We start from the raw sequence: 17233 nt of genomic DNA on the forward strand, positions 1-17233 counted from the left end.
TGGCAACTTAGTAAGGCCCTAAGCAAATCAGCCAGACCCTGTCTCAAAATAAAAATAAATAAATAGGCTTGAAGGAAGATGGCCGCGAAGGGAGTGCAGCACTCCCGTGTACTGCGTCACTGAGCAGGAAAAAGACAAGGTAGAATGGCTAAAAGCTAGCTTGTTAGGAATTTCCAGCAAAATTGGGGTACTCTGAAACCTAGAGGAAGGATTTCCATCGCATAAGGACCAGCTACTGGAGCTCAAACGCGAGAGATTTGTCCGCACGGAGGGTCACGCTGCGTATGCAGCAAATCGCCCCGAGGCCAGAGTCTGCGGCGCTCGCTGGGAAACAACCATAAGATAACAATGCAAAGATACAGCGCTACTGATTCTGCAGGCTCCCGCCAGCTGTGCAAATACTGTACTCAGAGCTGAATTCTGGGACTGAGACGGGGAAGGAAGCCATCCAATTCGGTTCTCCACATCGGTCAGACCACAGAGGAAGCCAGCGGCCACCATCTTGGAGAGCTGACGTCATCATCTCTGTTTTTTGACTGATCACAGCTCTTTCAGCTATAGATCAGCGGGGAAAACTTAAGGGCCCCTCCCAGCTCTCCTGTGAGCTCAATAGCCAGACCGAGGGCGGCGCGGGAGCCGGCGGGAGCCGCGGCTGTGGCATGAGAGCCGGCGGCAGCCGCGGCGGCGGCGGGGGAGCTGGTGGCAGCCGCGGCAGCGGCACAGGAGCCGGCCGGAGCCGGCGGGAACGGTGGCAGCGGTGTAGGAGCCGGCGGGAGCCGAGGCGGCGCTGGTGCAGGAGCCGCGCGGCGCGGGACTCCCAGCTACCGCTCCCACCAGTGCTGACATCTGAGGTCTCTTGCACCAGATACGGGGGCGTGGCTACCAGAAGGTAAGCAAATTTGCTGGGGGTTCTCAGCCCCAAGCTCTACAAACTTAGGGCCTGAGGGAGGCAAACAAGGAGAGTGTGCCCAGGCACTAATGAAACAGCTGCTCCACGGGTGTGTAAGGTAGGCGGAACTGTGACCACCGACAAAACAGGCCCAGTGGACCGCCAGACACATCGCTCCAGTTGGGGGAGGGGCAGAGCCGCCGGGCGCCTGCAAGGTAGGCGGACCCACTACCCACCAGCAGAACAGGCACAGCAATCCACAGAGCGGCAGAGCCACCCCCCCGAGCCTACAAGGTAGGCAGACCTGCGACCCACCGGCAGGTCAGGCCCAAAAATCTGCGGAGGGGCACAGCTGCCCCACGTGCCTGCTAGGTAGGCTGAACAGTGACCACCAACAGAACAGGCCCAGCGGCCGGACAGACACATCGCCCCGCCCCGGTTGGGGGAGGGGCAGAGCCACCGGGCGCCTGCAAGTTAGGCAGACCTGCGACTCACCAGCAGATCAGGCCCAGGAACCGCGGAGCGGCAGAGCCACCCCCGGGCCTGCAAGGTAGGTGCACTTGCCACCCACCGGCAGGTCAGGCCCAACAAACTGCGGAGGGGCACAGCTGCCCCACGAGCCTGCTAGGTAGGCAGAACCCTGACCACCGACAGACCAGGCCCAGCGGCCGGCCAGACACATCGCCCCGCCCCGGTTGGGGGAGGGGCAGAGCCGCCGGGCGCCTGCAAGGTAGGCAGACCTGCGTCTCACCAGCATATCAAGCCCAGCAACCCGCGGAGCGGCAGAGCCACCCCCGGGCCTGCAAGGTGGGCGCACTTGCCACCCACCGACAGGTCAGGCCCAGAAACTCTCGGAGGGACACAGCTGCTCCACGCGCGTGCAAGGTAGGCGGAACCGTGACCACCGACAAAACAGGCCCAGTGGCCCGCCAGATACATCGCCCCGGTTGGGGAGGGGCAGAGCCGCCACCAGCGCCTTTTAGGTAGACAGACCTGCAACCGACAGACAGAACAGGCCTAGTGGCCAGCGGAGGAGCAAAGCCGCTGCTCACACCTGCAAGGTAGGCGGACCTGTGACCACCGAAAGAACAGGCCCATCGAAAGTACAGGCACAGCGGCCTCCCGGCGTGGTAGGCACATTGCCTCAATTGGAGGAGGGCAGAAACACCGCCAAAGCCTGCGAGGGAGACTTTGCAGCTATACAAGAGCAATATAAATATATAGGGGGAAAAATCAATAACACAACAGTTTCACCAAGCAGAAAGAAACGCGATCAGTATGAAAAGACAAGGAAAGAAAGGACCACAAGCAATGCAGGTCAACTCAACTTTAGAAGAGGTAATATCTGCAGCAGATGGAATGTCACATAAAGAATTCAGGATATACATGCTTCAGATGACCTGGAGTCTCAAGGAAGACATTAGACAGCAAAATCAGACAATGAAAGACCACTTCGACCACTTCGACAATGAATTACATAAACAAATCCAAGAAGCAAAAGATCAATTATACAGGGAGATAGAGGTTATAAAAAACAAACAAACAGAAATCCTGGAAATGCAGGAAACAATAAACCAACTTAAAAACTCAATTGAGAATACTACCAGCAGAGTAGAACACTTAGAAGATAGAACATCAGACAATGAAGACAAAGTATTTCAACTGGAGAAGAACATAGACAGCTCAGCAAAGCTGTTAAGAAACCATGAGCAGAACATTCAAGAAATATGGGATAACATAAAGAGACCAAACTTAAGAGTCATGGGGATACAGGAAGGTATTGAGGTCCAAACCAAGGAATGTGCAATCTATTCAACGAAATAATACGAGAAAACTTCCCAGACTTGAAGAATGAGACAGAATCCCAAATCCTAGAAGCCTACAGGACGCCGAATGTGCAAAATCATAAGAGATCCACACCTAGACACATTATAATGAAGATGCCCAACATACAGAATAAGGAGAGAATTTTAAAAGCTACAAGAGAAAGGAAGCAGATTACATTTAGGGGTAAACCAATCAGGATAACAGCTGATCTTTCAACACAGACTCTGAAAGCTAGAAGATCCTGGAATAACATATTTCAAACACTGAAAGAAAATGGGTTCCAACCAAGAATTGTGTATCCCGCGAAATTAAGCTTCAGGATGGAAGATGAAATTAAAACCTTCCATGATAAACAAAAGTTAAAAGAATTTGCAGCTAGAAAACCATCTTTTCAAAACATCCTCGGCAAAATATTACAGGAAGAGGAAATGGAAAATATCAATGAAAACCAACAGCGGGAGGTAGTACAGTAAAGGGGGGGGGAATAATCAAAGAGGAAAACAAACCATGTTTAGTAACATAAATAAACAAATATGGCTGGAAGAACAACCCAAATCTCAATAATAACCCTAAATGTTAATGGCTTAAACTCACCAATTAAGAGACACAGGCTAGTAGAATGGATCACAAAACAAGACCCAACAATATGCTGCCTTCAGGAGACGCATTTGATAGGAAAAGACATACATAGACTGAAGGTGAAAGGTTGGGAAAAATCATATCACTCATATGGACTTCGGAAGCAAGCAGGAGTGTCCATACTCTTATCAAATAAAATAGATTTCAAGCCAAAGTTAATCAAAAGGGATGAAGAGGGACACTACATACTTCTCAAGGGAACCATACACCAACAAGACATAACAATCATAAATATATATGCCCCAAACAATGGTGCAGCTATGTTCATCAAACAAACTCTTCTCAAGTTCAAGAGTCTAATAGACCACCATACAATAATCATGGGAGACTTCAACACACCTCTCTCACCACTGGACAGATCTTCCAAACAAAAGTTGAATAAGGAAACTATAGAGCTCAATAACACAATTAATAACCTAGACTTAATTGACATATATAGAATATACCACCCAACATCAAGCAGTTACACTTTTTTCTCAGCAGCACATGGATCCTTCTCAAAAATAGATCATATATTATGTCACAGGGCAACTCTTAGACAATATAAAGGAGTAGAGATAATACCATGCAACTTATCTGATCATAATGGAATGAAATTGAAAATCAACGATAAAAGAAGTAAGGAAAAATCATGCATCACTTGGAGAATGAACAATAGGTTACTGAATGATCAATGGGTTATAGAAGACATCAAGGAGGAAATTAAAAAATTCTTAGAGATAAATGAAAACACAGACACAACATATCGGAATCTATGGGACACATTGAAAGCAGTTCTAAGAGGAAAATTTATTGCTTGGAGTTCATTCCTTAAAAAAAGAAAAAACCAACAAATAAATGATCTAATACTTCAACTCAAAATCCTAGAAAAAGAAGAGCAAAACAACAGCAAAAGAAGTAGAAGACAAGAAATAATTAAAATCAGAGCTGAAATTAATGAAATCGAAACGAAAGAAACAATTGAAAAAATTGACAAAACTAAAAGTTGGTTCTTTGAAAAAATAAATAAAATCGACAGACCCTTAGCTACGCTAACGAAGAGAAGAAGAGAGAGAACTCAAATTACCAGCATACGGGATGAAAAAGGCAATATCACAACAGACACTTCAGAAATACAGAAGATTATCAGAAATTATTTTGAATCCTTATACTCCAATAAAATAGAAGATAGTGAAGGCATCGATAAATTTCTTAAGTCATATGATTTGCCCAGATTGAGTCAGGAGGATATTGACAACCTAAACAGACCAATATCAATTGAGGAAATAGAAGATACCATCAAAAGACTACCAACTAAGAAAAGCCCAGGACCGGATGGGTATACAGCAGAGTTTTACAAAACCTTTAAAGAGGAACTAATACCAATACTTTTCAAGCTATTTCAGGAAATAGAAAAAGAGGGAGAACTTCCAAATTCATTCTACGAGGCCAACATCACCCTGATTCCTAAACCAGACAAAGACACTTCAAAGAAAGAAAACCACAGACCAATATCTCTAATGAACCTAGAAGCAAAAATCCTCAATAAACTGCTGGCGAACCGGATACAAAAACATATCAAAAAAATTGTGCACCATGATCAGGTAGGATTTATCCCTGGGATGCAAGGTTGGTTCAATATACGGAAATCAATAAATATTATTCACCACATCAATAGGCTTAAATATAAGAACCATATGATCATCTCGATAGATGCGGAAAAAGCATTCGACAAAGTACAGCATCCCTTTATGTTCAAAACTCTAGAAAAACTAGGGATAACAGGAACATACCTCAATATTGTAAAAGCAATCTATGCTAAGCCTCAGGCTAGCATCATTCTGAGTGGAGAAAAACTGAAGGCATTCCCTCTAAAATCTGGAACAAGACAGGGATGCCCTCTCTCACCACTTCTGTTCAACATAGTTCTTGAATCACTGGCCAGAGCAATTAGACAGACGAAAGAAATTAAAGGCATAAAAATAGGAAAAGAAGAACTCAAATTATCACTATTTGCAGATGACATGATTCTATACCTAGCAGACCCAAAAGGGTCTACAAAGAAACTATTAGAGCTAATAAATGAATTCAGCAAAGTGGCAGGCTATAAAATCAACACGCATAAATCAAAGGCATTCCTGTATATCAGCGACAAATCCTCTGAAATGGAAATGAGGACAACCACCCCATTCACAATATCCTCAAAGAAAATAAAATACTTGGGAATCAACCTAACAAAAGAGGTGAAAGACTTATACAATGAAAACTACAGAACCCTAAAGAGAGAAATAGAAGAAGATCTTAGAAGATGGAAAAATATACCCTGTTCATGGATAGGTAGAACTAACATCATCAAAATGGCGATATTACCAAAAGTTCTCTATAGGTTTAATGCAATGCCAATCAAAATCCCAACGGCATTTCTTGTAGAAATAGAGAAAGCAATCATGAAATTCATATGGAAAAATAAAAGACCCAGAATAGCAAAAACAATTCTAAGCAGGAAGTGTGAATCAGGCGGTATAGCTATACCAGACTTCAAACTATACTACAGAGCAATAGTAACAAAAACAGCATGGTACTGGTACCAAAACAGGCGGATGGACCAATGGTACAGAATAGAGGACACAGAAACCAATCCACAAAACTACAACTATCTTATATTCGATAAAGAGGCTAAAAGCATGCAATGGAAGAAGGATAGCATCTTCAACAAATGGTGTTGGGAAAACTGGAAATCCACATTCAACAAAATGAAACTGAATCCCTTTCTCTCGCCATGCACAAAAGTTAACTCAAAGTGGATCAAGGAACTTGATATCAAATCAGAGACATGGCGTCTGATAGAAGAAAAAGTTGGCTATGATCTACATACTGTGGGGTCGGGCTCCAAATTCCTCAATAGGAACCCATAGCACAACAGTTAATAACTAGAATCAACAAATGGGACTTACTCAAACTAAAAAGTTTTTTCTCAGCAAAAGAAACAATAAGAGAGGTAAATAGGGAGCCTACGTCCTGGGAACAAATCTTTACTCCTCACACTTCAGACAAAGCCCTAATATTCAGAATATACAAAGAACTAAAAAAATTAGACAATGAGATAACGAATAACCCAATCAACAAATGGGCCAAGGACCTGAACAGAAATTTCTCAGAGGAGGACATACAATCAATCAACAAGTATATGAAAAAATGCTCACCATCTCTAGCAGTCAGAGAAATGCAAATCAAAACCACCCTAAGATACCATCTCACTCCAGTAAGATTGGCAGCCATTAGGAAGTCAAACAGCAACAAGTGCTGGCGAGGATGTGGGGAAAAGGGTACTCTTGTACATTGCTGGTGGGACTGCAAATTGGTGCGGCCAATTTGGAAAGCAGTATGGAGATTTCTTGGAAAGCTCGGAATGGAACCACCATTTGATCCAGCTATTCCACTACTCGGTCTATTCCCTAAAGACCTAAAAAGAGCACACTATAGGGACACTACTACATCCATGTTCATAGCAGCACAATTCACAATAGCAAGACTGTGGAACCAACCTAGATGCCCTTCAATAGACGAATGGATAAAAAAAATGTGGCATTTATACACAATGGAGTATTACTCTGCATTAAGAAATGACAAAATCATAGAATTTGGAGGGAAATGGATGGCATTAGAGCAGATTATGCTAAGTGAAGCTAGCCAATCCCTTAAAAACAAATGCCAAATGTCTTCTTTGATATAAGGAGAGTAACTAAGAACAGAGTAGGGACGAAGAGCATGAGAAGATGATTAACATTAAACAGGGATGAGAGGTGGGAGGGAAAGGGAGAGAGAAGGGAAATTGCATGTAAATGGAAGGAGACCCTCAGGGGTATACAAAATTACATACAAGAGGAAGTGAGGGGAAAGGAGGAAAAATATAAGGGGGAGAAATGAATTACAGTAGAGGGGGTAGAGAGAGAAGAGGGGAGGGGAGGGGGGAGGGGGGACAGTAGAGGATAGGAAAGGCAGCAGAATACAACAGACACCAGAATGGCAATATGTAAATCAATGGTTGTGCAACTGATGTGATTCTGCAATCTGTATATGGGGTAAAAATGGGAGCTCATATCCCACTTGAATCAAAGTGTGAAATATGATATATCAAGAACTATGTAATGTTTTGAACAACCTACAATAAAAATTAATTAAAAAAATAAATAAATTAATTAATTAATTAAATAAAAAAGGCTAAGAATGTACTAAAGTGGTAAAGTGTCCATAGGTTCAATCCCCTGTACAAAAAAAAAGAATTACAAATATTTCCATGTAAAACACTGGAAGCATTGTTAAGTAATTTTAATTTTTGAATATATTTTCTTTTCCATTTACATTCAATAATTTAATACAGTTCTAAATGAACTCACCTGGAGGTTGCTGAGGCCAAAAGTATTGCTGCCAATCCTGAAGCACATAGGTAAATCGAATAGCAATACTAACTGGAGGCAATGGAGTTAAAGGACATCCCTAGGAGATACAGAAAAAGACAATACTGTGTCAATGATGAGGCCCTTCAACATCAAAATTTCAAACTTATGAAATGGCTAAATACTGCCTTTTGGAAACCTGTATTTTCAGCATATAGTATTAAACAACAGTGTGCATAATCTACTTGTTAAAATGGAAAAGTAAATCACTGAAGTTATTAGACCAAAGGTGCAGAATTTAGGAAATCAAGAAGGAAGGCTCCCCTTTCAGGTCTCCTCTTTCCTCCAGAGAGAAGTCTTTTCTGCTCTCCTTTAATAAAGCCTTCTACTTTCCACTCTCAAAAAAAGAAAACAAAAAAAAAAAAAAAAGGAAGACCCTAATGTAAGGAACAGTATTGGCAAATGTTAGACCTGGTTTAAAAAAAAAAAAAAAAAAAAAAAAAGTAAACTCTGCAAAGAATCACTGTATAGGGGCTGGGGTTGTGGCTCAGTGGTAGAGTGTTTGCCTAGTATGTGCAAGGCCCTGGGTTCGATCCTCAGCACCACATAAAAATCAATAAAATAAAGGTATCGTGCCCAACTACAACTAAAATAAATAAATAAATAAATGAATCACTGTATATTTGTTCACATATTTGTGTATATAAGGATTTCTACAATTTTTTCATACTGCTTCCACAAATATTTTCATTTGATGAAAAGGCTGTGTAGCTATAAAAAAGAGGGGGAATGCTTTAATGTGGGGGTACACCTATAGTCTCAGCTATTCAAGATCCTTAGGCAGGAAGATTGCTTAAGTCCAGTAGTTTGAGGCCCACCTAGAACTCAGTGAGAACCCATCTCAAAACACACATTCACAACACACTAGGTTTTTTTTTTTTTAAGCCAGGGAACAAGTTACTTTAAAATAAAGTTGTTTACACTTCTACCAGGAAAGGATATTAAGCAAAATGAAAATACCTTTTATAGTTTTTCACTATTCATTTCACATACTGACTGGGGGGGGGGGTGATCTGTTTTCTAAATAAGGTAAAACTATTAAAAAGTGTAAGGTTTGGGGAGATAATGTCTTTCTTTTAAATGAGAATAAACACAAATTAAAGCCAGTCTGGAACATTTTGCCAGAATTTTAGACTAACACAAACTAATAGATATTCATGCAAAATTGATAGGTCAATGAATCAGTTAACAAGATTTAGATTTATCTTTAATTCACTAAAAATCATAAAAATTAATACTATCTATTAATTTTTATAGAAAATTAATACTACCTATTAATACTATCCATGATCTCAGCTTCCTTTCATAATGTTTAACATACATTAGTAAAACTGGACTTTTGGGTATAGCAATCACTCAGAGATCTTGTGAAAATACAGATGGAATACCTTTCTCGATATCTAAGTAGTTTACAAGTGCTGCTAATGTTTCTGGTCTGGAGATTTTAAGTTAAGTAGCAGGGTAAAAAGTGACATTTAGCTCAGCAGCAGCATCTATAAATGTCACAGGTAGCTTTAACTGAATACAAACTCATTCTTAAGTCACAATATAAGGTGTCTACCCCCATTCCCCCCACAAAATAAAACCCAAAAAAACCAGAATCCAATTTTAAGCTGCTGTGTCCTAGACAAGCAAGGTAACATGTCATCTTTTTAGTCAGGCCCAGATATCAAATGAACATTGACCCATAATTGTGGGGACAAGTGCACAGAGTACTGAATACATGGCATATGTTAAGGGCGTCTGAGTGGCAGGCCGCTCCCCTTGTGCTAGGCTTGTAGGGGGGAGGCCGCTTAGTCTGTAGGCACAGCTCTGGGTGTGAGGCCATGTGTTGCAGTCCCTGTGCTTCCTCCAAGGCCCACTCCTTGACTGGTCGCTGCAATGGCAGTTAGAAGAAATTGCATTGGTGGCTGCCAGTAATCTGCTTAGCTGCTGCCTGCGTCTATATACATTGTAACTGCACAATAAAATCAGACCTGCTTCCTGCTTGGTCTCCAAAGGTCTTGATTATCGAATCTACAGTCACACTCTGATCTACCTGGTTCTGTGGACCTCCTCGCTGGACTAGAGAGCCCAAGCACATAATAAAGTGTAATTTGTCTAGAAACCATAACAACGTCACTTTGATAAATAACCTCTGCTCCAGTCACAAAACAATGTGGACAAATATAGAGAGAAACAAAGAAACAGCCAGGATTAGACATGACATAAATGTCTTTGTGGACTCTAGAAAAGGTACAAAAGCCCAAGGGGATGGTGGGACTCAAAGCACAAGTCTACTGAGCCAGAGGTATAAAAGAAGACGACAGCATAAGATTCAGACTGCATTAGATGCAAGGAACCAAAGGACTACAACCAGAATAAGGGCATTGCATGCTCTTTGCTTAAGTCAGAGACTGGGCAAGGTATTCCTACTTGGCACAGTGGCTTTATTAGAAGCTATGGACCTTCTGTGTTTGTGTGTGGAGGGGGAGTGGATTGCTGTGTGAGAGAGGGAAAAGTCACTTTCACACATGAACAAACATTAGAAGATTCTAATGCTATATATGAAATGCACCCAACATCACTACAGAGCAAGAGACTCCAAACACCACTTTTGTTCTGAAATATACTATGTAGGTAGGCAACAACCAATAAGATCATCAGATGGATATGAGTGAAATTAAAAAAAAATTAAATAAAACATTCAAAATGAGTCTACAAAATGTCCCCAGAAATGGGGGAAAAAAATTGAAGTTTTAAGAGACAACTATTCAAATCAACAATCATGTTATAAAACTGTGAAATATGAGGAAATCTATAAGTACTAAGTATTTAAGTTGAAAAAGATTTGAGTTTTTAATATCCAGAGTGTGGCAGAAGAGGATTAAAACTTGCCTTTATGTGACTACAAATAGAAAAACTGGGTCCCTCAAAAAGAAACCTTTTCTAAGAATTAGATCTCGGTGAAATGAAATAAACTGCCAATGAAGATAACTGCCCTGGGGCATGTAAGTAGATGTTAAAAAGCAGTGGGTTTTTTGGTTTTTTTAAATGGTGCTGAGGATTGAACCCAGGGCCTTATGCATGCCAACTAAGCAAGCGTTCTATAATTGATCTACATCTCCAACCTGAAAAATACTTTTCATAAAGACAGTTTAATAAAGATAGTAAAAAAAAAAAAAAGTCACATACAGAGTAGCTTTAACTGTATAGAAAACTTCAAAGTACTCAAACCAGGTGTCAATTATTTTAACCTCCATTCCCCCTGTGGTGCTGAGGATTGAACCCATGGCCTTATGCGTTTGAGGCAAGCACTCTACCAACTGAGCTAAATCCCCAGTCTCAAGTCAATTAAAAAAAATTATATATATATATGTTATAAAATGGACACTATCTATCTATCTATTTATTTATTTATGCATGCTAAGGATCGAACCCAGGCCCTCCACAAGTGTTCAAGTGTTCTGCTGAGCCACTGCCACAGCCCTCAAATTAATTTTGAGAGAGATTTCATATCAGAAGAGTGAATCTGGTTAAAATTTGGACAGATGATGTGACAACTAATTAGGAACACTTTTGAAAGTACAATCAGCAAATAGTCAAGATCTGAGTCATGCTCCCCAGATCAAGGTAGTCCCTATAACAAAATTAAAAAGTTGAACTATATAAAGGGGTGACAAAAAAGACCTGAAAGTAATGTTCATTAATGCTTTCTTAAGAGGAAGGAATAAAGTAATATTTGCATCAGACCCGAAATTTGACTTTAAAAGTTTAAATATAACTAAAGATATCTGAGGAAAGAAAGGGAAAACTGATGGAGTTGAAATTAATGCATACTTGACTTTCCAAAAAAATTTTCCAAAATAATCCAGACACAATTCAGCAGTATTATATACTTCAGAGCCCAGAAAGTTTTTAAAAACAAAATTACACACATATCTGACATGCTCCAAAATATATGTTGCTATGATAATTTTTTTGGAGATAATCACAAGAAACTAACAGTAGTTCTTTTGAAGATAGGGGAGAGAGTAAAAGGAAGTTTTACTTAAGTTTCCTAACTTGGTACAGACATTACATATTTTTAGATTACATTACATTTTAGATGGTGTAATCATACCACAACACTAAAAACACATTTTTCTTTTCTTTCTTTTTTTTGGGTGTGTGTGTGTGTGTGTGTCCCAGGGCCTCTTGCATGCTAGGTAAGTTCTAACACTGAGCCACATATCCAGCTCAAATTCTAAATGTCTTTCTAACAAACAATAATTGCTAAAAAAGAAATTTCAGTAATCTTTTCACATTTTTTTCCTTTAAAAAATTTAAGAACCTTAGAAAAGCAATATAATAAACATCATATGACTTTCACCAAGTTTTTCAATTATTAACACATATACATGTGTGGTTTTTTTTTTTTTTTGGCTGAAACTTTTTAAAGTAAAGCTGTAAGGCATCATGACAGTTCATCCCCAAACACTTCAATAATTCCTAAGAACAAGGACATTATCTTACATAAACATAACACAGCACACTCGAGAAGTTTAACATTGCTACTGTTTTCTAGTAGACTGTGTTCATGTTAAAAACTGTCTCAATTATCCCAAATCAGGTCCTTAATGGCTATGTTATTTTGATCAAGTATCCAGTCAAGAATTGTGCATTGCATTTAGCTGTAATGCATCATTAATTTTTTTTTTTAGAGAGAGAGAGAGAGAGAGAGAGACAGAGACAGAGAATTTCAACATTTTATTTCTCAGCCTTTGGCAGACACAACATCTTTGTATGTAGTGCTGAGGATCGAACCCGGGCCGCACGCATGCCAGACGGGCGCGCTACCACTTGAGCCACATCCCCAGCCCCATCATTAATTTTTTTTAAATATTTATTTTTTAGGTGTAAATGGACACAACACAATGCCTTTATTTTTACGTGATGCTGAGGATCAAACTCGGGTCCCATCCGTACTAGGCGAGCGCTCCACCACTGAGCCACAATCCCAGGCCCACCATTAATTTTTAAATAGCTCTCGGCTTTTATTTTGCCTATCACTGACATTGTGAAAATACTGACATTTTAGGGCTCCCTTCAAAATATGTCATGGTTTCCTCATTCAATTAATGGTAAACATTTTGGCAAGAATGCAACACAGGGGGCTGGGGTTGTGGCTCAGTGGTAGTGCATTCCCCTGGCACGAGTGGGGCCCTGGGTTCGATCCTCAGTGCCATATAAAAAACAAATAAAATGGAGGTATTGTGTCCAACTACAACTAAAAAATAAATTTTTTTAAAAAAAGAGAATGCAACACAGATTATGATGTATGCTGTTCAGTGTTATGTCAGGAAACACATATTAGTTTGTTTTAATTTTTAACATACATAAAACATTATTGATGTCAATTTGTTAATCAAATTTGATCACTTATATGAGATGGTGTCAACTTTTAACACTCAAAACCCTAATTTTTCCCCAAAAGCAGCATATGCAACTCCTTGATATTTCTGTGACAGTGCTTTTATAGAACATGAAAGATATTCAGCACATCCCAGTTAGCCCTGCAAGTCTCAGTCATAGAATATAGAAGAGATTAAACCAAAAAATCAAATCACGACTTGAAAAAAATAATTCAGAACTCAAAGGAAGAACTCATAGTTAATGCCCCAAATAAGCAGCCACCTGAAGCCACTTAGCTGGGAAGGAAGATTGTCAACAACACTTAGAGAACAAGGAGTGAAACACAGACAATAAATATTAACAGACTGAACAAACAAAATTAGTTCCTAATTGGGCATTTTATTTCTTTAAACATACTCTAGTTTTCTTCTAGTCAATTACATTATTGATAGTATAGAGAAATGTTTCTATAAGTTCAAATTACTACCACTTTTATCTGGCTCTGAAGTAAGACCGACAACATCAATGCCAACTTACAATCTTTGATTTGAAGATATCCAGTAGACCCGATAAATGAGTGTACTGATTTGGTACTTTTCGAAGATGAACCATTTCAAAATCAGTTCGGATACCAGGACCTTGACATTCTCCAACATACATTCTTCGCCATTTATGATGAATTTGCACAAAGAGTGGTACTTGACTGCAGGTGATTAAATAGGAATAAAATACAAGTTCATTAAACATTGAATAACTCCTAAACCTTAAAATTTTTCCTGTATCATTTTAATCTCAAATATTTAAAAGTAGATTCTCATTTACCACAAAGATACTTATAGTTCCTGTTCTCTTCATGCTAATAAACTGGAAACTATCTTCTAGTGCTACTTGAGTCTGAAACTTTTCTGTTTAAAAATGGATAAAAGTCATAAAAACCAGTATGAAAAATTTATTGAGTAACAGCAATTGTATCATATTAGTCTTTCCAATTTCATATTAAAACCTGATTCACAAGTATTAAACGATTCAATTTAAATCAACTTTGGGATAAATATTTCTCACTATCATGTAGTGTTGATCCTCATCGTTCAGATTTCAATTGCAAAGTTGCCTACTTACTAAATTTATTTGTAACTCCAAAATCAATACTCACAGAAAATTTATAGACATATGCTGAACTTCAAAATTTTGAGTCACCTAACAATGCATATTCTCAGCTGAATTTAAGTTAATGTTCTGCCTTCCTGTTTAAACTGACTGTAAATAAGTATCCTTTTCGTGATCTATTTAGTATCATGTGTGTGTTTGATGATGATTTCAAATCTTTAAAATCCAATCATAGTTCTGGAGGTATAGTGTTCCTAAGTACAAGAAAACTGTGATATGTATATGTCTATATTTTTTTTGTTGTAGATGGACACAATACCTTTATTTTATTTATTTATTTTTATGTAGTGCTGAAGATCTAACTCATATGTGCTAGGCAAGTGCTCTACCACTGAGCTACAACCCCAGCTCAGTGATATGTCATATAGACAAAATCACATGTTAGGCAAGTTTCATTCTAGCATGAGCATATAGGGATATTGGCTGCCAGTTCAATCCTACTAAATCGATAATTTGTATTATAGCAGAACAATTCACAATAGCTAAGCTGTGGAGCCAAACTAGATGTCCTTCAACAGATAAACAGATATAGAAATTAGGATATATATACACAATGGAATTTTACTCAGCCATAAAGAAGAATGACTTTTTGACATTTGCCAGGAAATGGATCTGGAGACTATCATGCTAAGTGAAATAAGCCAATCTTAAAAACCAAAGGTCAAATGTTTTTGCTGATATGTGGAAGCTAAACCACAATAAAATGGAGTGGGTAGAAAAGTTTAGTAAACTAGATGAAGGGGAATGATGGGAAGGAGGGAATAGGAATAGAAAAGACAGCAGAATGAATCTGATCTAATTTTCTATGTACATCTATAAAAATACCTAAGTGAATCTCACCAAGAATGGGATTCTAATTAGAGTAAGATATAATCCCTTCTTATATAATTTTATCAAAATGGATTCTACTGTCATGTATAACTAAAAAGAATAAATAAAAAATAAATAAACAGAAAAAAACATAAAACAAGGTATTTCTCCCAGGAGCAATGGTTCAGGTTTTAATAATTCAGTGTGATTACTTTATAAACATAACTACCTTGAATAATAAGAACAGGCTATATAAATACATTCCCAAGTTAATATTGCTATGTTAGTAAATATTTTAGTCATTCCTTTCATTTAGAAAAGTCTAAATTATTCCTGTAGGGTATACTATGAATTATATACATTCTAATACATTTTTTCTAGCAAGTTTACATTTAGAATCTTGTAGTATATTTGATATGCAAATGAAATACAATTAAGCAAGTTCCATGTTGTTAAATACTTCCATTTAAGAATAGGGTCTAAAAGCACTGAAATATAAGTTTTTGAAAAGTTACTCCAAATCTTGTCTCAATTTATCCTCAAAATTTAAAATTAGATACTGAGGTACAATTTAATAAACTAAATTTGTGAAAGCAAAGCAAAAAACTAATATAATTTATTCTTCATTTCAAGTACGCATTGAATACTTTAATATAATTCCCTTTAGAAATGAACTTTAAAAAGGTCTTATTGATTCTGTCCTTATATACTAAATTCCATTAAAATATGTAAGTATACATACTAGTTTTCTATTTTTAATAAAAAAGTATCATTTAGTCATTTACCTTCATAAATTATCACTAAAAATAGTTTTTAGCTTATTGTCTAGGTTTATCAAAATGTCCACCTACCAGCCAGTGTTTCCCAAAGCAATAGAAACAGAACTCAGAAGAAGGTTGCACTTAGATTCACTGAGAACTGCATCACTATGTGCAGCAGGGGCAATCACCACAAACTCACGTAGGCCATACCTTAAAGAAACAAACACTGCATTAAGTAGAAAATTTCAAGATACAAAAACCTATTAACTGAAAAACATGCAAAATTCTCCCTATAGAGAACTGAAGTCAGATTTGTACTAAAGCTACCCACCCCACTTCTACCCACCCACCCGGGGCAATTGAACCTGAATTTTCTTTAAGAAGCACTTTCATCATCTATCTACTAATCCTCCTATATTTTTACAAATTAGAAGCAATTTGCTGGAATCACAAAGATCATTAAATAACATTTTTGTCTTAAAAGTTTACAACATAAAAGAAGAAAGCAAGCAATGAAATCTTGCTTTAAATAACTGACAACTGTGTCCATCAATGTGGAAAGAAAATAATTATCAGCTATGATGTACATGTGCTGTCTAAAAATGAGAACACAGTTACCAAGCATCCTAATCCTTGTATTCTTTTACTTGGTAACACATATTTCCCAGGAGTCACAAAATTATCAGAAAACAGCTTATTCTTGCTATGGCATCCAAATTAACAAAAACATCTTAGTTGCCAAGTCATTTAAAACCACAAATTTACTGTCACACTTTTTTAAAAAAATGTAAGGTCAAGTTAGTGACTGTTTTTGCCTACTGCAAATTCATCTCCTAGCCATTCCTCAATGTATTTTCATTTTATCATTTTTTAAATAAAATAATCTAAGAAATGCATTATTTGTTTGCCTAGTTTATTTTAATCTCTGGACATGTCATTATAAAAGCTTATTTTAATGAATATTTTCCTTAAGAAATACTCCAAAGGGCAGTAAATCAACATTTTTAAAAAGTCTAATTCATAATCTACTTGATAATACTATGGTTTTCAGATAATTTGAGGGTACCCCTGAGGATTCTTATGTCAGGAGCTTGGTTCACAATGTGACACTGTTGAAAGGTGATAGGACCTTTATGAAGTAGGGCCTATTGGAAGATTGCAAATTGGTCTCTCTTTCCTACTCTGCTTCCTGTCTCTCTGTGTGATCTTTCCCTCTCACATGTGCTCCTACCATTGTGGTACCATCTACTGTAAGGTGATGTGGTCTAGAGAACTCTCATTGAACTGGCATTATGCTGCTTGGACTTTCAATCCCCAGACCCATGAGCTAA

General features: G+C 38.3%; 1 protein-coding gene across 1 annotated transcript in view; it reads right to left on the minus strand.

Annotated features, from left to right (window-relative positions):
* The window catches only part of Rab3gap1 (RAB3 GTPase activating protein catalytic subunit 1), an 89232-nt gene that overhangs the window by 36513 nt on the left and 35486 nt on the right, over nt 1-17233 (minus strand). The window contains exons 6-8 of the mRNA XM_076865910.1: nt 15993-16112; nt 13702-13867; nt 7732-7831 (exon numbers count right to left, since the gene is read on the minus strand). Coding sequence (XP_076722025.1) covers nt 7732-7831; nt 13702-13867; nt 15993-16112 — 386 coding nt within the window. The remainder of the gene's footprint in view (nt 1-7731; nt 7832-13701; nt 13868-15992; nt 16113-17233) is intronic.

This window comes from Callospermophilus lateralis, chromosome 9, assembly GCF_048772815.1.
Source record: "Callospermophilus lateralis isolate mCalLat2 chromosome 9, mCalLat2.hap1, whole genome shotgun sequence".
Classification (NCBI taxonomy): domain Eukaryota; kingdom Metazoa; phylum Chordata; class Mammalia; order Rodentia; family Sciuridae; genus Callospermophilus; species Callospermophilus lateralis.